The sequence below is a fragment of the Pristis pectinata genome, chromosome 3 (assembly GCF_009764475.1).
Source record: "Pristis pectinata isolate sPriPec2 chromosome 3, sPriPec2.1.pri, whole genome shotgun sequence".
NCBI classification, from domain to species: Eukaryota; Metazoa; Chordata; class Chondrichthyes; order Rhinopristiformes; family Pristidae; genus Pristis; species Pristis pectinata.
This window is the reverse complement of record NC_067407.1, coordinates 15879534-15903654: the sequence shown is the minus strand read 5'-3', so window position 1 is coordinate 15903654 and position 24121 is coordinate 15879534. Positions and strand designations below refer to the sequence as shown.

Sequence of the window (24121 nt, the reverse complement as noted above, 5' to 3'; positions counted from 1 at the left end):
TTAGGATTACAGCTGTACTAGAAATGCAGCTTATTCTGGAACGCAAGTTTTCAGCACAGTAGTCAGAAAGTGATTGGGTTCCAGTTTGTGTCTAGTGTTCTCAGCCTTTTGTTGATATCACGTGGTAGTAAACAAACAAATTAAAGACTGGTTTCTGTGATTAAAAGGACCACTGGTGGAAGCAAAAATTGATCATTGGCATGTGACTGCTGAGGTAGTTTTGAATGCTTATGCTTTGGAGGTCACTTAGGTTCTGTCATTAGAGGGGTGGATGTTCTCGCAGTTGGCTGCCTGCCTCCTCTCCTTGATGAGCTCTGAGCAAGCAAACAAAATAACTACACTGCAGAAGTACTTTATCGACTGTGATCTATTTTGTTAAATCCTGAGGTTGTGAAAGGCACTAAATCAGTGCAGATCTATATTTCTTCCTTCTCTTACTAATTTATCTATTGCCATTTGCAGGGATGAATGTGACTAAGTGTCATTTGATGTCTTGTAGATCTTTGCAGTCTTGAAATACACCTACATAATATCAGTAAATGCTAACTACTGGATAATAGGCAAGGGGCAGCCAAGATATGTGCAACAGACATGGTTAATTCAAATATGAACTGCATCACATGCCAAACAAATCCATCATGAAAACTACTCCTTTGTGCCTGTCTACTAGTGAGAGAATCTCAAATGAGGGGAAATGGTTGCAAAATTGGGGGTTGTCATTTAAAATGTAGGTGCAAAGTAAATTTCTTGCAGAGACTGGTGAATCTCTGGAGTTCTGTGATGTTGAGGGTTCTGGAGGCTAGATCATTATATAAAGAGAAGGAGATAATTTTGAAAGATCAGGGAATTGAGGATTATGGGGAATTGGTACAGAAGGGGAGTTGAGGATTGGGGCAGATGAGCCATGATCATATTGAATGGCAGGGCAGACTTGGGCTGAGTGCCTACTCCTATTTTCTTGTGTCCTCTCCATCACTGTTTAAACCCAAACCTTTAATTTCTTTCTATCCTATCCACTTACCCTATCAGATTCATTTTCATGTTTGGAGCAATGTGGTACATGTCATTTTTTGGCTGTGGCAGTTTAATTACTAATATCACTTAGTGCATTATGTAGTCTTAAAACTGTTTAACACCTCTAACAAGATGAAGACTGGCTTTAAATTGGCATATCCTCCAGCTAAACACGCATCATTTTCTGTAGAAAAGCAATATAGTTCTGGAATCAGTCATTTTGAAGTTTTTAAGTTAAGTAGTCTGCAAATCTATTAACTGAATAATTCCACACAACCAGTTTTGCATCAGTGTGAGCTCTGCTTATACATTCTCTCATGAGCAAAACTAAGATTTTAGCTGAAGTCATGCATATTTCTAAAATATCAAATTTAGACTATTAATTATAGTTGCTGATGTTACTGCCGATTCTTGTATGTTCCTTATTGAAATGAAGCTGATTTTTAATTGGAAAACAACAGGTGATTGACTTGTAACTATGTTTGCTGACAACTGATGGAGACTAATTAGAATGCTGCTGTGGCATGGCATATGACTTGAAAGGTCCTGTTTCATTAATGTAGAGGTTACTACAAAATACAGTGATGAATTGATTTAGTATGATAAGGTAGCTGCACAGCATGAGTTTGAAAAAACACAACTATCTTTGGCTCTCCTTGGAGATTTACCAGGATGCTACCTGGATTGGAGAGCATGTCTCATGAGGATAGGTTGAGCGAGCTAGGGCTTTTCTCTTCGGAGTGGAGGAGGATGAGAGGTAACCTGATGGAGGTGTACAAGATGATGAGAGGCACAGATCGAGTGGACAGTCAGAGACTTTTTCCCAGGATGGAAATGGCTAACACAAGGGGGCATAATTTTAAGGTGATTGGAGGAAAGTACAGAAGGGATATTAGAGGTAAGTTTTTTTCACAGAGAGTGGTGGGTGCGTGGAACCTATTATAAATGGAAGGGTACGTATGAGGGAATGGTTAGATTGATCTTAGAGTAGGTTAAAAGGTTGGCACAACATTGTGGGCCAAAGGGGCTGTACTGTGCTGTAATATTCTCTGTTCTTTCAGTGGATGTAGGCATATTGGATCACTGCATACACTGACTGTTGAGGAAAGATGCTTTGAGCCTCAAGCAAAAGGATAGAATAACATCGTGGCACACATCAAAAATGATCATTGCACTAAAATTGCCTGCACCTTAAACCACACACATCCATTCAGAGAACTTTTGTTTCCTGTAGTAAGTTCAAATCTAATCCAGATTTCTACTTTTGTTTCTGTGCAACGATTGCTCCTTTTCTCCACCTCATTTGTCCTTGCATTAAATTAAAATGAATTGTATGGGAAAACTCATTAAATGGCACAGCAAACAGGCATAACCTACATTTATGAGAAGTATTCCAAGAGGCCTCATGAAGTCGTAATGTAAAATGAATACTGAGCAAAAATTGATGTGTGAAGGGATAACTATAGGCTTGGTCAGAGTGGAGTTTAATAACCTTAAAAGAGCGGTGATAAGGTGGGAGAGAGGTTTAATTAGGGCTGATAGCTCAGCTTTCAGTAGTGAGGCAAATGGAGCAGATTGAGCTTGTGTTGAAGAGAGCTGAATGGAAAGAATGTGGAATAGATTTATAGGATTGATGGGTGTTAAAGAAGGGGAGTGGTAGGTCATGAACTAATTTAACCAAAAGTAGATCATATTTATCTAGGAAATAGAGGAATGAGTAATTATCATTGATGCAAGAAATGATTTGGCCAGCTGAGATTTAGATGTGATTAAGATTAAAGGAGTCTACAGGTGAAGGCAGAGTCTTCAGCAGAAGATTTCAGTAGGAGATGTGTTGGATTAGGACCACAAATGGGTGATGTTATGAAGATGAAACTGATCTTTGAGATGGAGAACATGCAGGTTTCAAACTTAAATTAGTTAATTGAGTCAGAGGTTGTGACCAACTTTGAAGTAGAACTTTGTGGCCAGAAAAATGAGATGGATATGGTGGTAGAGGTTCGGAATTAGTGGTGGGAGGCAAATACTACAGGCCAATCTTTCTAAAAGGGAACTGTTAGAGTTCATAATGATAGGGCAGCTGTTGATTCTGGTGTTCTGTAGTAACCATTTCAAATCAGGACCTCTAGAAATTTCACCAGTTTTTACTACTAAAGAGACTGACACTACATTATGATTTGTTTTTACACAGCATAAGGATTGAAGGAATAAGAAACACCCTTATGTTCCAACCTCAGTCACTTGGTTGTGTAAAAGCATTACAAAGAATGGACCACTCAACAGCTAACTCTGAATTTGGACACACATTCAGAATTTGTGCAGTCCTCAATAACATGCAAGTATTAATGCCAAAGTTGAGAGAGATGTGCCAAGTGAGTTAAACTGGCTCCCCACCATCGAGGACACCCTCAAGTAGTGGCTCAAGAAGACAGCATCCATCACTAAGGACCCTCGCCATCTGGGACATACCCTCTTCTCGTTACTACCATCAGGGAGGAGGTACAGGAGCCTGAAGACGCACACTCAACAATTTCTGAACAGCTTCTTCCCCTCTGCCATCAGATTTCTGAGTGGTCCATGAACACTACCTCATTATTCCTTTTTTTTGCACTATTTAGTAATTTTTATGTCTCTGCACTGTACTGCTGCAGCAAAACAACAAATTTCACATCAAATAAGTCAGTGATAATAAACCTGATTTTGATATCCTTGAATCTTTTCCTCCTGTCCACCTGGCATTCTCTTCCGAGTTATGTCATGGGAATGGACTATCTGTTTCGGGAGTCCAGTGTTGGGTGTGCACATGACGTGTTCATAAACCCTACTTGAAATGCAACTTCCCCACTGACTCCTGGAAAACTGGCCTATGACAGCTCAAAATGGAGAAGGAGCATTTGGGATGGAATTGAACCTTGCAGCCGTGTGCTGGGAGCACAGAGAAGCCCTGTGTAAGAGATGGAAGAAAGTGAACCACCTTGCAAACTACGCATCCAGCTGCCACATCTGTGGAAGATTCTGTTTTCCCACAGTGGTCTGATTAGTCACCTTAAAACCTTTAAGACTGGTATGGAGATGAGTCATCCTTAATTCCAAGGGACTATGCAAGAAACTCAATCTAGTTAGAATCACGCCTAGTACTTAACATCTTAGACTCTTCCATCCCCACATGAATGTGCCCTGACTCACTCGTGGGACGGATCCATTATCCGGTGGAAATTGTCTTTAGAATTCAGTTCCCCAGAAATCTCAGCTTCAGACTTAATATGAGCAAGGAAACTTCTGTTTATCACCTACTGCTTTCCAAGCCTGATGAATCAGTATTTTTTTATATTGGACACTACTTGAAGAGAGACCGAAGATTGAGGTATAGAATGTACTCTGGTTTGCAGACCTGTAAATCAAAATGTATGATTTGGTATAACCACCATAGAATTGCAGAAATAACCAATATGGTTGAAGGCAAAAAACAAATAAAAAAGGGTCTTCAACCTGAAATGTTAACTGTTCCTCTTCCTATGGTCAGACCTGCTGAGTATTTCTAGGATTTTCTGTCTTTGTTTTAGATTTCCAGCATCTGCAGTTTTGTTTTAATTTTCACAGCATGGTGGATCCCTGTCACAATTAAAATTGTCCAACCCTTGCAACGTTCTGGAATCTCCCTTATTACTCTGTTCCTGTAATAGAATGGCTAGAACTTGTACACTCTACTGCAGCTAAAGGATAACAAGTAGCTTAAACAATGTTATTGTGAACTTCCTGCTATTTATTTAATGCCTTAGTCAACGGTGGCAAGAATGATAAATACTGACCCATATTGTTACAATGGAAGTCCCTCTGTTCCAATGCACTTTTCAGTATCCTATTTATTGTGTATTCCTTTTTGTCATTCCCTAATGCACTACATTACACTTCTCTAAATTTACTTCCACTTGCCATTATTTTGCCTACCTGACTGGTCCATCAATATGTTCCAGAAACATACAACCTTATTCCTCCCTGGCAGCCACATCACCATGTCTGTATCATATTCAAACTTCTTAATCATGGATCCTGTTTTTAAACCCAAATTATTGACATGGTCACAAAAACCAATTGGCACTAGCGATGGTTAATACATAACTCTCCAAGACTAAACTAGTGGCAGATACTGAGAAAACCATTGAGGGAATAAACTGCCTCATCTCATCCTCTTTAGGCCTAGTTAAAACTAGTTGCTTCAGTAATCTTTGCAAACAGTCTGACATAGCCTCAAGTTGTCTTTTTAAATAAAGGAAACACAATCTGTGGTTACAAGCAACAGGACATGAAATACATCTAAATGAGCTGAATTGCAAGCAATATTCATACTGGTAGTGCCAGCTATTAACTACCTCTTTTGCCAAGAGTACCTTGACAAACTCTTTGCCATTAAATAACATTATTATTAATGATGTAGTTTGGCACCTGACTTCCCATTACCTTTCTTGTATTATCAGCATGTGATGGAATAATTTCCACTTCCCTGGATATATGTAGCTGTAACATTCAAGAACTTCAACGCCATCCTGGAGGGTTTGGAACAAGGGGTCATAGTCTTAGGGAATGAGGTTGGTTATTTAAGATTGAGATGAGAAGAAACTTTTTCACATGGAGGGCTATAAATCCTTCATGTTCTCTTCTTGTAGGTCTGTGTTTACTTGATTGTTGACTGCTGGCAGATAGAAAAGATCTCAGGATCACTTTCCTAAGGAAAGTACTGCTATCAATCTTTCAGTAAATGTGGCAGTAGTAGAGATGGTGGAAGAGGGGAAACTGATGGGGAGAAGCACTTGGAAGGCTGGATATGCTTTAAGTTTTGATAGGATGCATCTTGAGGGAAATGTAATTGAAGGACTCACTGGGATCTTCCAATCCCTTCTAAAACACAGGAGATGCTAGAGAACTGGAGAAAGGGAAATCTGGCATCATCGTTCAAAAAGTGATACAAGGGCATCCCAAGCAACTCAGCTGTTTAGTTTAACCTCTACTACCTGGAAAGCTTTCAGAAACAATGGGGGATGGGTGGGAGTTTTGGGTGCCTTGGGAGGTTTAAGTAAATGTAGAATCGACGTGGATTTACTAAAGGCAAATAGTATTTGACTAAGCTGATTTTTTTTTGATGAAAGAAATGAAGTAGCTATCACCTTTTAGCAGTTTTTTTTCCAAGCCTTTGATAAAGTTCCATGTGAAAGGTCAAAGTGAGACCCATAGAATAAAGGAATGAGTGGTACTGTGGATATCCAAGTGGCTTAAGAACAGAAAATAACGTTATACAGAATGAATTAAAAACAAAATGCTGGAAAATCTCAGCAGGTCAAGCAGCCTCTGGGAAAGAGAAACTGTGTTTCTGGTGAAAGACTCTTCATCAGAACTGTATTTGATTGACATACTAAATGGTCAAATGGTCGTTTTTCAAAATAGAGGATGGCAAACAATAGTATTTCCCAAAGGTCAATGCTAGGACTATATATCTAAAAATATTTTGAATATTTTTGAAGGGGTTAAGAGTTCTAAATTTATGGATAGCACCAAATTTGCAATTGTGCAAATGGAAAATAGTGAGGGGCATCACAGCTTACATGGGTATATAGGCTAGGCAGATGATACTTAATGCAGAGAGTTATAAAGACATACATTTCGGCAGAAGCAGAGGAACAACAATTGCCTAAAAAAAAAGACGCATTTGTGCCTGTCATGATTGTTTGTGCCTATTTCCTGTTGAAGCCCTGCAGTGGAGATATTTGACCAACACTCTTGTTGTGGTTCAGCTTAACACAAGCTTTATTTCCCTGTTGTAGTTCTTGGATGTGTGTGGCTCATTTTAATTAATGACAAAGTTTGGATCAAAAGATTGATTTATTGTGAGTTATTTACAAAGTCACAAATGATGAAAATATACTATGTGTAAATTAATTTATCACTCCTCTGCCCCCTCCCACCTTATCCTCATTCACCAGACATAATTTTAAGATGTAAATATGCATTCCTTGTAATTTTTATTTAAAAACAAAATTGGTACCAGCAGCCCTCTTTAGGTAGAGGGTGATCTAAATTGCTAACTGCAGCTCTCAAATCCCTCCATCTCTGAGCCTGATTCACCCAAGGGCAGGGCACATTTAGCCTGTTCCAGCTATTAGGAAGTCTCCCCTATTGTGCTATCACTCCCTACCTCCGACCCCCATTTTTCTCTTCTACCCTATTTTCCACAATTTCTCCCACCTCCATTCCTTTCCCTCAGATCTGCAGAAATGACATGTAGCTGCAAACCTAACAGGCAGCTGCCATCTGTAAAATGTGCAGGTTTTTTTTAAATGTCCTTAAGGGGATTTAACCACAGTATTATAACAGTTTCTTCCAGAAAGTGTTTGCCAAATTTTGGACTTTTTTGGACTAATGCAATATGCAGCACCATTTAGAATCAGGTTTATATCACTGACGTATTATCACTCCCTACCTCCGACCCCCATTTTTCTCTTCTACCCTATTTTCCACAATTTCTCCCACCTCCATTCCTTTCCCTCAGATCTGCAGAAATGACATGTAGCTGCAAACCTAACAGGCAGCTGCCATCTGTAAAATGTGCAGGTTTTTTTTAAATGTCCTTAAGGGGATTTAACCACAGTATTATAACAGTTTCTTCCAGAAAGTGTTTGCCAAATTTTGGACTTTTTTGGACTAATGCAATATGCAGCACCATTTAGAATCAGGTTTATATCACTGACGTATGTCATGAAATTTGCTGTTTTGCAGCAGCAATACAGTGCAAGACATTAAAATTACTACAAGTTATATGAAAAAATAATTAGCGCGAAAGAGGAATAATGGGGTAGAGTTCATGGACCGTTCAGAAATCTGATGGCGGAGGGGAAGTAGCTGTTACTGAAACATTGAGTGTGGGTCTTCAGGCTCCTGTACCTCCTCCCTGATGGTAGTAATGAGAAGAGGGCATGTCCTGAATGGTGAGGGTCCTTAATGATGGCTGCTGCCTTCTTGAGGCACCACCGCTTGAAGATGTCCCCAATGGTGGGAAGGGTTGTGCTTGTGATGGAGCTGGCTGAGTCTACAACCCTCTGCAGCCTCTTTCAATCTTGCACATTGGAGCCTCCATACCAGGCAGCGATGCAACCAGTCAGAATGCTTTCCACTGTACGTCTGTAGAAATTTGCAAGAGTCTTTTGTGACATACCAAATCTCCTCAAACTCCTAATGAAGTAGAGCTGCTGGTGTGCCGCCTTTGTGATTGCGTCAATGTGTTGGGGCCCAGGATAGATCCTGAGTTGTTGGCGCCCAGGAACTTGAAGCTGCTCACCCTTTCCACTGCTGACCTTTCAATGAGGACTGGTGTGTGTTCTCCCCACTTCTCCTTCCTGAAGTCCACAAACAATTCCTTGTTCTTGCTGATGTTGAGTGTGAGGTTGTTGTTGCGTCACCACACAACCAGCCGATCTATCTCACCTCTGTACACCAACTCATCACCATGTAGTGTGCTATGTTTGCCTAAAGTTCACTTTCTAGGTAAACAGGTTAAATGAGACAGTTCTGAAGGGTGTGTGGGAACATGGGGTGTATATGCACATAATTTTTGAAAGTGGTAGGGCATGTTGAGAGTGTGGTTACTTACGCATTTGGGATCCTCTGTTTTGTAAACAAAAACAAAAGTTGCATTCTATTTGCTGCCCAAGGGACCCCTCACTTCTAACCTGGGTGTTTGTAAACATGTACATATTTTTTGTATCCAATTTTTAATTTTACATGTATTTGATTTTTAGTTTTTTCAACTTTAAAGTTTCATTTTTCAGAGTTAATTTGTAAAATTGTTGGTGATGCCCTGAGTAGTGCTTATAAATGCTTTAAACATTATTGGGCATGGCTTTGCTTTTTTTTAAGGAAAGTTCTTGTCTGTTAACGTAATTTTTTTTTTCCCCAGAAAATAAAAGTTTACATCAAATGGCCCATGAACGTCTAGGAGAGCTGTTAAGAGTTTTAAAGTTGGTGATTAGCAAACATCAGTCGTTAAATTCTGTGGATATTCTAAGTGCGACGGGGACAGTGATTTCTAAAGTAAAAGGTAAGATTGAACATTCAATTGCATAACAATATGTGGAATTATTTAGAAAAATATTTAATGTGACTGAGCTGTGTTTGAAATATATATATTAAAATATACTGTATGTGAACAAAAGCTTTATTTAACAGGATACATATATTTCTTACTACTTGGTCTCCTGTGCTCTTATTTTCTCCCATTTCTTAGATTAAGTGGAATAAGATGCTGTAATAATTAGCACATGAATTTGATACCTATTATTAAATTAAATGTTATGCTCATGTTTTTCATTATAAATTCTAGTGTCTATATTTATGTTTGTGAATGTCACACTACATTGAAGGGTGGCTGAAGTTGTAGCTTGACAATTCAAATAAAATATATAGTTGATAGAAAGAGAAATTTTGTACAGTGAAATATAGGTAATAGAAGCATTCCTGAATTAAAATAGCACCACCTGGTGGATTTGAATCCAAATCATGAAATGTGGAATTATAAATGTTGGATATGTTGACAAAATATTTAACTTTCCTGTATAATGCCTTAACCTCCTTTCATCTCTGCTCCCCTTACACAATTTAACCTTGAGTATTCTTAACACATTTTACTACTATATCACTAACACAAGGGATAATGGCAAACAAGTGGTCATCTATGTGTAGAGCCACAGGAGATGGGGTATTTACTGTGGAGAAGGTCATGGAAGCTAGGAAATTCAGGGAAGAGAATAATTTCTTGGAACATATCTGCATTACAAAAGAGGTGCAGGCAGTCTTAAAAGCACATGAAGGTGGATAAATTACTGAGGCCTGACCGGGTGTATTCTAGGATATTTTGGGAAGGTAGGGAAGAAATTGCTCAGGCCCTGGCAGAGATGTTTGTATAACCATGTACTAACCATGGGTGAGGTACTGGGAACTTGGAGGGTGGTTAATGTTGTGCCTGTATTTAAGAATCCAGGGAACTATGTGCTGGTTAGCTGGTGGTAAAATTACTGGAAGGAATCCTGAAGAGACAGGGTCTACCTGTAATTGGAAAGGTGAGGACTGAATAGGAATAGTCAGCTTACTCATGGAAAATCATGTCTCTCAAATTTGATTGAGTTTATTGAAGAGGTGACCAAGAGGATTGATGAAGACAGGGCAGTAGATGTTGTCTATGTGGATTTATTAGCAAGGTCTATGACAAAGTCCCACATGGTAGGCTGATTGGGAAGGTTAGATCATATGGGATCTGGAGTGAGCTAGCCAATCGACTTGGTAGGAGGAGTCAGAAGGCGATACTGCCTTTTTTTTTCCAGATTCGATAACTATGACTAGTGGTGTGCCATAGGGATCAGTGTTGGGTCCACTGTTCATTATATTAATGATTTGAATGAGAGTGTAGTTGGGCTGGTTAGTAAGTTTGTGGATGACACCAAAATTAGTGGTATAATTGACGGTGAAGAAGGTTTGTCTAAGGTTACAACAGGATCCAGATCAACTGGGAAAGTGGGCCACTGAGAAAGGACTTGCACACTAAATGGCAGGGCCCTGGAGAGTGTTGTAGAACAGAAAGGCCTTAGGGGTACAAGAACACAGTTCCCTGAAAGAGGCAACACAGTGGACAGGGTGGTGAAGAAGGCATTTGGTACACTTGCTTCATCGGTCAGGGCATTGAGTTCAAGAGTTGGGATGTCAAGTTACAACTGTACAACACGTTGATAAGACCACATTTGGAGTATTGTGTGCAGTTCTGTTCACCTAGCTATTGGAAGGATGTCATTAAGCTAGAAAGGGTGCACAAAAGATTTGAGGATGTTACTGGAACTGGGCAGCTTGGGTTATAAGGAGGGACTGGATAAGCTGGGACCTTTTTCCTGGAGTGGCTGGTGGGTGACCTCAGAGGTATATAAAATCATGAGGGGCATAGATAAGGTGAATAATCAGTCCTGTTCTCTGGATAGGGGAGTCTAAAACTGGACGGCATAGATTTAAGATGAGAGGAGAAAGATTTAAAGGGGACCTGAGGGGCAACTTCTTCATGCAGAGGGTGATGCGTATGTATGGAATGAGCTGCCAGAGGAAGTGGTAGAGGCAGTTACATATATGACACTTAAAAGACATTTGGCCAAGTGCATGAATAGGAAAGGTTTTGACAGATTATGGGCCATATGTGGGCAAATGGGGCTAGCTTAGATGGGCATCTTTGATGGCATGGACAAGTTGGGCCAAAGGATGTTTTTCCATGTTGTATTACAATAAAGATCTTTGACAGAGACCAGCTGGTTAAAGTGACTGCATTTTATGAGTGCCACAGATTAAGAGTGCGAGGGCATAGCATACATTGGAACTCATCGAATGTTTTTTTAAGTGTATTGGGCAACCTACCGTAATGAATAGATAGAACGTGGAGGAATCCAGGTCCGGTTTGTGTGGGATTGTTCAGACCATGCAGCCAACCACCAACAAAATGCATTGCTCATTGCTGTGGAAAGATGAGTTGCTATGAGTTACCCAATAATTGCTATGTTGGGAACTCGGGCTAATGCTGTCATAATCCAGAGTTTAGCATTTTTTCACTTTTTCTTTCAATCTATGATTCAAAGATGGCTTGCAGGACATCACTGCACTGCCTCGTTCTCTGTTTGTATTGATCACTGGAAATGTAGACATGAGTGCACAACAGTAGTAATTGTTTCATGGGCAAGCTCCATGTTGTTCTTGCGATAATAGCATACTTGCTCATATTTTTCCCAATTTAGGAGACCTTTCAGTGTATCAAACCTATACCAGCATTTAGATCAATCCCACATCCCCACTTGCTTCTCTGTGACCTATTGACTCTCACATGCTTTTCAACTCCAACCTGATTTTCCTCCCACCTGCCTATGCTAGAGTTCATTTACATAGCCAGTTAATTTATCAACCAGCACATCTTTTAAATGTGGGAGGAAACTGTATGGTCACAAGGAGAACATGCAAACACCACCCAAGATCATGACTGAACCCAGCTCATTGGAGCCGTAAGACAGAAACAAGATCTGCTGAGCCACCTGCTCCTCCTCACCTCTGGCTTAGCTGCTGTGTAGGGGCTATATAGTTAAATGCCTCAGCTTGCCAGAGTCGTGCAGACACAGCAATGTTCAGTTAGACTACCCTCCATGCCTGCTGATGTCTTCCTGCCCCCTCTGATGTTACTCCCCCTCCCCCACCTCACTGCACCACCTTTTTGTTCTTCCCCCTCTTTTTTTTATTTTCCCCACCTGCCAAAAATGTTAAGCTTGTGCCTTTGGTATAATCATATCTATCTGGTGAAACTTGAAAGTGCTGGTGAGAATTTTTTGAGTCTTACAGCACAGAAAGAAACACCTCAGTCCACCATATCCATGCTGACCATCAATAACCCCATCTATACTAATCCCATTTACCAGCACTTGGTCCATAATCTTCTATTTCTTAGAGATTTAAGTGCTGATTTAAATACTTAAATGTTGTAAAAGTACCTGTCTCTATCACCCACTCAAGCAGCACGTTCCAGATTCTAGCTACCTTCCAGGTCATAAAAATTCTTCCTCTGATCCCAGGGTGCTGCGATGTTTTACTATGTTTGAAGTGTTGTTGCTCTATTCTCTCATTTTGGGTGAAAAGTTCATAATTGTCTTCCACCTAGTAAATGAGCCATTTTATTAGTCTGAGGGAAAGCTGAGGGGTTTGAACAGTTTTCGGCATACTGTTCATTTCTCAGTAGTAGTTTTATTGTACTTTTGATTTGCTCTACTTAACAGGCTTGTCTGCTATTGCCTATTATAAAACTTGTTATTTGAGTCAATCAAGTGTTCTGCTTTTCAGGCAAAGCTTGCCAGATAAAATATCTCTCAGTGTAACTATTGTGAAGTTTCTGGAATCACATTTTCATGTTTGAAGCATTTACAAACTGATGCAGTTAATAAAGCATTCGGTGCAAGACTTTTTGCATTGTATGTCATTAGAAGTTAGATTCTCTTTTAAGCCTTTCCTATTTATTTCAAGACCTGTTGGTCTTAATATATTGCTGTAATCCTTTGATGTGCTGTTCACACCAGAAAACAGGAAAGGAGGGGGATAAGCTAAGAAAAGGGTAGACTTGGAGAAAGGTGTTCTTGTAAGTGGTAAACTTTTATGCAGTGTAAATATATCTTGTAACCACACCCATTTTTTTTATTATGAAGTTTGCTATTGATAGTCTGCTATTCGAAGTTACAGAAAGATTTGGAAGGAGTTACTGGAACTTCCTTTAATCTTAAGTTTCCTAGTTGTAAAGATGTGACGAAGTATCCACCTCAAATTGCCGTTGTCTTTAAAATTCTTGCTGAAGTTATTGTCCAAACTTACTACTAATGTTTGTGACTTGATGTGAACAAAAACTGCAGGAAGTTTGTTTCCTTAAAACTTGATGAGATCAAAAGACTAAAAGCAAAATCTTTTAACAGAAGCCTTCCTGCAACAGGAAAATATTTCCCAGTTTACTTAGTTTGCACAGAAAAGCTAATGTTAACATTACTGAAGTACTAAATCAGGATTTTGATAAAGGCTTTTGTAATTCTTCAGGGTTCTTTAATAATTGTATAATTCACTGCAGTGATAAAATTTTGAGTATTTAAGTTCATTTTGTGCATTTTGGGTCTGAGTTGGTAATGAAGACAATTATTTAGGTAATTTGTGGTATACTTTTGAGGTTTATTCCAAACTTCAGAGTTTTCTCTTTGTGGGGGAAGGAGGGGAAGGAACTGAAACGTTGGATTGTAGTTGCCAACTCCTGGGGGAGTGAGGTCTTTGCAGAGAAATTTTATGCAGGTTTATTGAACCACGAGAAACTTTTTTTATTCGCACAATTTTGCTTTTTTTTGGAACGATTGTTCTGAGAAGATTATGTTATAGTTTCTTCAAAAGAAGTTAATTAAAACGTACTTTGTTATGGCTTATTTACAGTATGTTCACCCCATTAGTGTGTTTAACAGCACAGGAAATTGATGTCTTGACAAGATTTCAGTTTGAATTTCAGTATGACAGAAGTTCCAAGTGGGTCTGAGCATTTTGTTTATGCTTGGACAAAGAATGATTTGGTGCATTTTGCCTGTGGAATTTGTAATAGCTGTGTCGGTAGATTCTGTTCAGCAGTTACATCTGTTGTTGGGCTGTGCTATTTGAGGTAGTTATTTTTAAAATTATATTAAATCAGCTTGGTATGTGCATATTTACTACTGGAAATCCTTGGGCTTGTTCAGTTGGTTTACATTAATTGAGATGCACATGATTTACTTCATATTTGTGGAGTGAATACCTACATTGTACTGTTGTACTGAAGTATAATTTCCTCTTAGGTGCCAACTACAATGAAGTAAATGAAGAGAAAAGAGAGCATTTCAGTGAAATATTTGCTTCTATTGACACATTGGCATTCACATTTGGTAATGTGTAAGTAATACAACTAATCTGCTGTACCTCTTATGGGAATTTTAGCTAAAATATTATCAAAACTGAATTAATGTAGTAGCTTAAGTATGCCTTTAAAACTAATTCAATTAAAAATTGTATTGGATTGCTTTATTCATTAACTCTTAAATTTTAGCTGTGGTGCTTTTTTTCCTACTCCTTTCTATTCCCTCAGATTTTCCAGCTCTCTCCTCCACCCCCCCCCCAAGTATTTCAAGAATTTTCTAATTCTTGCTGGAATATAGTTATACCAGCATTAATATCCTTCCAGTAGTTCTTACAAGTCTAATGTGAGTTTACACAATGAAAGCCGGCGGTGTTTTCAGCAGTTGCAGCCAAGCTCAAACCTGTTCTAAATCTAAATCTGTATTTGACAATCTTAATGCTGGTCATTGTTCAGCAGCCAGGGGTGTGAACCTTCACTAACCACCACCCGCCCCCCCCCCCCCCCAACCCAAAAACCTGCTTTGTATCTAACTAGTTATAGTGCCTCAATTGCTATTGAAATGTAAAATTGCAAAATGAACCACTACCTCTGGTCTGAGCCTTAGTGCCTCATTTGGTGCTTCTATCTGTACTACCGTTAGGGCAATTGCACTTGAATTTAATGTGCATCTGCAAGTGTGCTTGGGTTTAGAAACTGAAAAGTGGTACCTAATGAAATCTTTGCTTCAGTGCTAAAGGTTGCCTTTTGTGTGTGTGTGTTTCAGCCTACCAATGCCATTTGTTTTAAAAATGTATGAGCTATTATATGAATTAAATGAAAATTATTTGAGTTTATTGGATTATGATTACCACAAATTGCTTGTTTGATAGTAAAGCAAATTTAAAGTAAAGCAAATCAGCTCTTTAGGGTGAAGAAACTTTTTTTTCTCTGTAAGAATGCCCTCTTCCATTGTTATTTCATGTGTGCCTTTTGTAAATGGCTAATCAGACTGTTCCTTAATCTTGTCCTGTATATATCCGCAAAAGTAAAATCATTGGGCCCTTCTGCAACTTTTAGTGTGGTTAAACCAGCCAGAGCCTTAGCAGTAAACATTTTTTTTCAAATAAAATTCAAGTTACTAATAAAAGTACCTTATTTTTGTAAATATATTTTGTTTCTAATGTAGTATCTAGATTGCTAATACTCCCTCTTGATTTCCATTAAGCATTGGAGCTTTGTTCATTGCCTAATATTCCAATTCAAAATTTGAAATTGCTTCTAGTGATGTCTACCAGTGAAATAACTGCTGAGTATTGTATCCGTATTACATTGTTCAGATTGCTCTTGTGACGACCTGTGTTTGCAGTGACTAGAACCATATTCATACTGAATCTACAGTTTAAGTAGGTGTGATAGAAAATTTGCATCATGCCCCCAACTCCCATTGTGTTTTGTGTTTAAACTTTTGACTTTCTCTAATTTACACCATATATCTGGGAATATGGGGTGTCCAAAATTGGTGAGGAGTAATGTGGCTGAAATTATAAAAGGGAGTTTTTAAGGGATAAGATTTAGAATCTCCACTTTTTTTTTCTTGGCAAGAATTTTAAAAGCAGAAAGTAAATCAAGGGGAATGCAAGTCAACTTAATGAAAAGGTAATTGTAATTTTAAACCAACCGATTTTTGACTTGCAGCATTTCAGACTTTCTTATGGGAGACGTGGACTATAGTTCATCTGTGGGACTCCCAATCAGTGGAAGAAGCCGCGTAAGTCCATGGAAAATTCATCTTATTTAGAAGCAGTTATATTCCAGAATAGCATATTTATAATAAAGACTCCTGCGGAACAGAAAGAGATGCCTGGCTGACTGTGCAGCTTTTTGAAAGTAATTAGTCTAGTTTTGCTGTCCTTTCCATGCAGTAGGGTCACTCTTAGCCTCTGCGTTTTTTAAAAAAATTCCTCCTTCCTTTCCCCATGTGTCTCTTACATTAAATGTATGTCATTCAATCTCCACTAGTCTCCACCCTATCACAGATCTTCAGTGTTTTCTCTCTGCCTCTCCCCTTTCTCTGTAACTTGAAACTTGTTTCATTTCCAACTTTTCCCAGTTACGTTCCAAGTCATCAATGTAAAATGTCCTTCCCATTTCTCTCTCCACCAAAGCTGCCTAACCTGTTGAGTATTTCTACAATTTTAAAATTTTTATTCCACACAATAACTTGCTTTATATGTTTATTTAAATTCTCATCTTACCTCTTGGTCTTTTGAGAATTATCTTTTATCTCTGGTTACATATTATTAGAAACAGTTTGCCAGTTTTCTACTCTATCAAAGCCCTTCATTGTTCATTATTCCTCAAGTCTCCTTTTAATCTTCTGAGGAAAATAGCTCCAGCTTTTGTATGCAACACATCAGTATTGATTGGAGCATGCTTAGTGTGATGATCAGGAAGCATTTTCAAACATTAGTTTGTTGCACAGTTCTGTATACCAGCTTGCTTGCTGTGAATGCTTTTAGGAATCTACGTACCATGTGTAATTTGTTGAATACAGAATTGATGCCTGAGCATTTAATAAGATGGGGCATGCTCTTGTTTATATCACACTTCTTTATAAACTAAAACTAGATTTGTTTTTGTTGGTTTGGTGCTGTTCTTGCAAAATACTTTAAATGTATGTGTGTTCTAGGCTTATTTATTGAGAAATAAATTATAGCTATTAAAAGAAAGCAAGCTTCAGCAATCTCCTGCTGTTTGTTGTTTCCAATGATTTGGAGTTTTATAGTTCAAATATGAAGCATTCTTCATTTAATATTTCTCTGGTTCTGTGCAATTAGTAATTATTAATTTGTCTTTTTATTCATTTAAGTCCTATGAAAACCTGTCATTGGGATCAAGAGGATCTATTCAGGAAAAGAATGACCTGCAAGGTATAAATGAGTTGTTGAAATTGTTTTAAAATTTAATGACCTGAGAAATGTTATTGACTGCCAAATTTCCTGTTTTACATTAGTAAATACACTTGGCAAAGTACTTATTCCAAACAGCTTTTGACCTACCTATCTTGGGGTGTCCTTTTTCTTTTTGTAAGAAATAATGTTTTTCCAGATAGATCAGAAACTTTGACAGTTTTGTGATCCTTGGATAAACTTATCAATGCGTTTGGTGCCTACCAAGTTCTTGGTGCCTAGGCTAGATTCCAATATTTTTCCCTCTTATTCCCTTCCTCCAACCTGTACAGGATCTGGCTCAATAAGATGAGCTTTATATTGCAGTCACACATGCTCATCTATGGTTAGAGAACTGCTAAGTTTGTCTTCTTGCAACTGTTTTGTGTTCTAGTTTTCCTCATTGTGACCCAAGATTCCTCTGCCTGCTTGAGCATTGTCTATGGCTAGCTACTTTATTCTGAGAAAAGGATGGATTAAATAGGCTAGAAGTTTCTTGTGTACTAGCCCTTGTCGAAGGTATATGTGACATGCTAATGTCATTTTGTTTTCTTAAAAAGTTCCTTATGTCACAATCTTCTAATGAGAAGTTCCCACAGCAGTGTTGTTGAGTTTCCCTTTACAGTGGTAGCAGATGCTAAAAGGACACATACAGGCACATCTGGGTTGCGTAAGAGTTCTGTTCCTGAGAACTGTCTGTAAACCGATTTATCTATAAGTCGGAAACTAACAATTTCTCAGTAAGGGAGAACAAGTGGGTGACAGAAATTACACTCATTTGCAGCCAGTTGTCACAGATAGGGTCATAAGAGTCAGAGCGCCAGTAGAGGCAACAAAATTCCAAAAAGACATTTCTTTTTAATCAAGCAACAGTTTAAACACTTGGATATTTGCCCATATGGACACTTTTAGCAAAATTACCCAATGTTATTTTAAACTTTAATCTATTTGATCATGATATTTGTCGTACAATTGACAGGTTTGTTTTCACCAAGACATCGTTTGTTTGTACATATTTAGAGTTCTGTGAGAGAATTTGCGCAGTCAGATTTCCGTGAAGTCTTCCATAACCCAGGGAGCCCTTGCACACAGTACAAGCAGTGTGCTATCATCTACAAGAGCACTGCTGCTTCAAAATGCCTGATGCATTGATGAGGTGGGGGCAGCTTGTGAAGAACATTACACTCAAGAGGCACATTCTTGTGCAAGGGAGTCATAGTGAACCTCCAGGGATACAGCCAGGTGCTTCTGTAAAGAGATTGCCAGGGAGGTGTCAGTAGGACATAAGGAGTACAGTCTATGGCTGTATTTTGGCACATTCAGCAATAGTGGCAAATTTCTATTGCCACTGCCTGCCTCAGTGGGCTGAAGCGAAAGTGGATGAACTCTTCTGTCCTTGGGTGACTTCTGTACAGCAATGTGAAATATACTGTGAAATGCATCAGCAGCTTGAAGGCTGAGTGCAACATTGACAGTGATGTTAATTGTGACTTTCCACTACAGGCATGTGTGCAATACTGGATTTAAGGGGGCAGGAGTTTACCAGACTTGGTGAGGACTGCCTTGGTGAAGCTTGGCTTGGATACATTTTGCTATGAGCAAAGGTCCCTGTAAGCTCTGGATTGATAATGTCTTGGGTCAAGAGCTCATCAGCGTTTTCTCCCACATGGTTCCTGTGACCATCAGTAATATTTTGACATCTATGGCCCATTTCCATTCTATCCAACAAGGGAAGTATTGTGCAGACAGATCCTTGGGTCAGGTTTAAGTGAAGAAAACTTGAAGGTACAAGGAAGATTCTGTTGTAAGAATGAGGTGTAAGTAGGAAAATTGCAGTGTGGTAGAGCAGCTTGGCAAAGAATATAGTGTGAACATGGTCCCTTTTTAAATCAGGGTTAATAAAAGCTGACTTCAGCAATAGGCAATTCACACTAGAGAGGAATTTTGGGCATCATATTATTATTGATGACAATTGTGGAATTTTACGATGGAAAAAATACTTGTGTTAACAAAAATCCCACTTGAAGATTAGGGGATTAAATTTCCCTCTGGATTCTGAGACTGGGAAATGGGAATAGAACAAAAACTGAGCCCATTTTCAGACATCTTAGAATCCACTACAAAATTTAATCTCTCAATTCAGGAATTTTCGTTAGTATTAAAAACATGGTTCCAATGTAAAACTCACCCAAATGATGACAAATATAGGCTTGGCCTATTTTCAACAGCTCTTCATTGTCTTGCATCATTGTGTGAGAGGAATGCCTGGGGCAGCATGTACATCTTTCTATTCCACTGTGTCCCATGTCTCACCCTGTCAAGTGGTTGCAGCCCAGAATGTGAATTGAATCCTGAATGTAAATGGATCTTTCCATCTACAAAGATTTTACTATTCTAGCCTGTCGCCTATTATTTTCCCACTGTGTGAACAGCAGACAATATCATACAGGATAAGCTCTTGTGTGAAAACCCACAGCGATGTCATCCAGAAGGTTTGTACCATGCTCAATACAGAGTGATCAGATGTGGCCCACTTAACTACATTCTGCTGATGGTTTAATTACAAGTGTAACAAATACATACTGCAATGAAATTGCCTTGTATCTGCCTGGAATATCAGGGAGTCTAGGCTTAAATTCTTAGATCAATCCTTGGATCAGGAGTTTGTAAACACAAGCCCATTCTAGATGTGGATTGTTTCCTATTGGATTTTAGGATTAATTTGTTTACAGTTCATCCAAATCTGTTTTCTCACTGCATAATTTTTGATGGAAAGCATGTAGTGTGATAAGGTAGAACGCAATTTTCATTATCTACCATAATCTTTGAAGACTAATGTCTAATAAAGACTAATGTCATGGTCTTTTTGCTGGCGAATCTCAAACTAGAGGGCATACATTTAAAATGAGAGGAAAGAGTTAAAAGGATCTGAGGGGCAGTTTTTTTTCCTACACGGGGTGGTGGGCATATTGAACAAGCTTCCAGAGGAAGCGTAGAGGTGGGTACAATTACACTATTTAAAAGACATTTAAACAGGTACGTGGATAGGAAAGGTTTAGAGGGATATGGGCCAAATGCAGGGAAATGGGAGTAGCTCAAGTAAACAACTCGATTGGCATGGAAGAGTTGGGCCGAAGGGTCTGTTTCTGTACTGTATAGCTCATGACTCTAATGTGAGGTCAACCACCCAGGTGTTGATTCATGTGGCTTGGAATCTCAAGGGCGTTCCTCATCCTGTCAGAAGACAATCAGAAGACAACAAAGAAAATACCAAAGGAGCATCTTTAATTTACTCACATCACCATTAAAACATTTCATGTGTTGATATTTGCCCCCACCAAAGTCAATGCCCAGCTTTGGATTTCAGGGGAACACTGATGGAAATGTTATCCTTCAGGTAGTTTCATCAGGGTACGAAATATATTATTTAAGGATTAGGGGAGCAAAAACTCAGAGGAAATTCGCTGCTACCCAGTGATTTCATTTCACTGTGCTCATCAGCTGCCAAGCAATAATTTGATGATTGCAGAGAGAATGACTATTCGTTTCTTTGTATAAATAGGATGAACAATAAAGGGAGTAATAGATTGAGATAAGCATTTATTTACCGATTATTGAGATTGATTGAGAGCATATACTGTGCTTTGAGCCAGTGAGTAAAACACTTGGACATCAGAAAGTCGCATATCTTGTCCAGAGATGAGACTAGGGTAACTTTGAAAGAATCAGCTTGCATTTAAAACCTCATTAAAACAAGCAAACAGACCACCAGAGCAATAGTTAAGCTAAATGGTGATTATTAATGTTTTGCAAACTGAGTAAATGCAACTTTCATAGATCTCTGGCATTTTCAAAAGTGGTATTATTGAGGTTTCCATGATCATTGTTGTAATAATTCTCTTTCAGTATGTGTTCTGAGGTGGATGCAGTGTGCATCTTGACTACATTTTTCACCTTTTTTTTAGAAACAGGAGGCACAGACTCAATGGGCCAAATGGCCTAATTCTGCTCTTAGGTCTTATGGTCTAAAATTTCAGGAATGTTGTTTACTTGAATTCAAGGAAAAAATGTACTTTATTCAAAAAGAATTAATAGTAAAAATAACCAAAGCCACCTTGGAATTTATGGGAATTCTTCCTATAATAGGTTATAGTTGCCATTTTAATAGATCTAGATTTGAAATATCAATAAATAATATTTTCCAGTTTTGTTTAGCTTGTAGGCTGCATCAGACTTTGTAGTTGAGATCTGCATAATCATTTGAAAATGACCTCCAGATCAAGTGGAAGATACCGCAAGTAGTGATAGCTCGTGCAAGGTCTAAAATGAAAAATGCACATTATAAGATCAGATTTTGGTTAAAATTCAAATGGCTGTTTTGATTCAGCGGTAGCACACTTTCCTTTGTGAATTTGGGCACCACTCCAAAGACTTCGGCATGTGAGTTCAGTTGTTGCTCTAGTACATAGTGCACTGTAAGTAGTGCTGCTTTTAGTTGGGTAGGAGTTCTACAAGTATCCTTGAATAGATGTAAAGATCTCATAATTTTGTTTGAAGAATAGAGGAGCTCATGTGGTATCCTGTTTTAATGATCTTGCAGCATGTAAATTGGTGGCACCTTTTCCCTACAGTACATCAGAAGCCTAAATTTCATTAAGTAATTTGTTGGCTGTGAAATGTATTGGGAGATTTTGGTGTTATGAAAGGCACCCTTAAGTTCAGGTTTTCTTTTTAAAATACATACTGAATACTGAAGTACATTACCAGTGACAAGGTATGCTGAATGTTTCATCCTCCATACCACCACCAGGTGTCAGCCATTATGCAACTGTTTTAGTTTTCTCTTGGCTAAAAACAAAGTTGGCTGGATTTGCTTGGTTAAATTAATAAGTGAGTTTGATCACCAAATCACAAACACATTATTTCGAGCCTATTAAAAATCAGACATTTTTGCTGGAGAATAATGGAATGGAAAAGATCAAATATTTCACAATTGATGACAGATTTAAAAAAAACTGTACACCTAATTCTAAGAGAATGCTGTTATAATGCATGAATAATGTGTTGCCATCTTAATGAAATGCAGAATTTGTATACAATCACCTAACAACTTTATCTCGTATTTTCAAGTTGAGCAGCCAATAGCTGTAAAGAAACTATTAGACTTGTCAGTGATTTGGAAAGCATCAACTCACCTACAAGTTTTTTTTAATTGTTCTGGGTCCATAGTCTCCATCACTACAGGACCACCATGTTATTTGACATCAACCTGCATTAACCCATATTACAAGGTTACAACTTTATAGGTTTCAGTTTGTTGTTTGGACTTGATTTATGTTTCATTTTTATTCTTGTGTTTCATTTCCTGTTTTCAGGGGCTCTCCGAGCAGAGGAAGTTGATAACATGCTACTTAAAAATGACAGTGGGATAGAGTCAGCTTTAATGTATGCAAAAAATTGGTCAAAATATACCAAAGATATTCTGGCCTGGTTGGAAAAGCGGCTCAATCTGGGTGAGTTCTTCAGGCAACCGTTTTACCTTTTTAGCCAAAGTCGTTTTAATCAGTTGGCTGAAAGGTGCTGCAGTATCTATGTTACATTTTTGATTTGCATATGTAAATAACATTTTGTCTAACTTGTGCCTGCTTGTTTATGAATTTTTGTTTTGTATCCTGTTAGTGGCTAGTTGTATTAAATTCTCCATTGAATTTAAAATATTATTTGAACTTCTGCAGACATATTCATTTGGTTAATCACTTTTTTTCCTAGTTCTAGAGTCAAAACAGTTCAAGGGAAGACATTGCTCCCATTGTGTCAGTGCCACTTCTCTGAAGGAGCTATCCATTTGTCTCATTTGTTCATGGGATGTTGGCATCGCAGGCTCGGGCTATATTTATTGCCCATCCCAAATTGTGTGAAATTTGATACTATTTTAATTGTTGACTAGATTTGAATTTCAGGTCATCCAGTAACTTTGCAACTATACATAAGTTCATCTTATTAAGAGATATCCCAGAAAGCTGACATTCACCCCTTTTGGGACCTTGCAGTGCACATTCCTCCAATATGTAAAACTGCTGTTCACTGATGCCCTTCTTTCTTTCCCTTCACCAATTTTCTATTTATGCAACCACAATCCCTTTAATTTCATGGGTTTAAAGTTGCATAATATGGATTTAAAATTTCAGGCTTCTTTTAAGTCCATACACATGGCATCGTAAACTCTGTTTCTTTACCAAAGAGCTCAACTCATAGGCAATCACAATTTGATTTTTAAATGCACTCTGTACTTACTCAATGTAACTGCACTGTGTAATGAATTGACCTGTACGATCGGTATGCAAGACAAGTTTTTCACTGTACTTCAGTACAAATGACAATGATATACCAATACCTTGCACGCTTTTCCAATAGTGCATTATTTTTCCAAGTGCTGGTTAATTTTGTCCTGGATTGCTCTGTCTGAAAGTTGCCCCCACCATAAATGTTAGGTTGACAGGCCTGTAATTATCAGGTTTATAATACCTTTTTTTTGAACATGGTATAACATTTGCAAGTCATTAATCCTCTGGTATTGCTTCCATATCTGATAATGGACTGAATGATTCTGGTCAAGTTTTCAATTATTTCACTTGTTTCCCTCTGCAACTTAGTTTGCATCCCATCCAAATAAGGTAGATTTCTATTAATGCTGCCAGCCTTGTCACTTTTTCTA

At 38.3% G+C, this 24121-nt stretch overlaps 1 protein-coding gene across 1 annotated transcript in view; it reads left to right on the top strand.

Annotated features, from left to right (window-relative positions):
* The window catches only part of LOC127568561 (rho GTPase-activating protein 29-like), a 58054-nt gene that overhangs the window by 14079 nt on the left and 19854 nt on the right, over positions 1–24121 (top strand). Inside the window, exons 3-7 of the mRNA XM_052012454.1 lie at positions 8960–9100; positions 14421–14514; positions 16154–16226; positions 17328–17388; positions 22782–22919. Coding sequence (XP_051868414.1) covers positions 8960–9100; positions 14421–14514; positions 16154–16226; positions 17328–17388; positions 22782–22919 — 507 coding nt within the window. The remainder of the gene's footprint in view (positions 1–8959; positions 9101–14420; positions 14515–16153; positions 16227–17327; positions 17389–22781; positions 22920–24121) is intronic.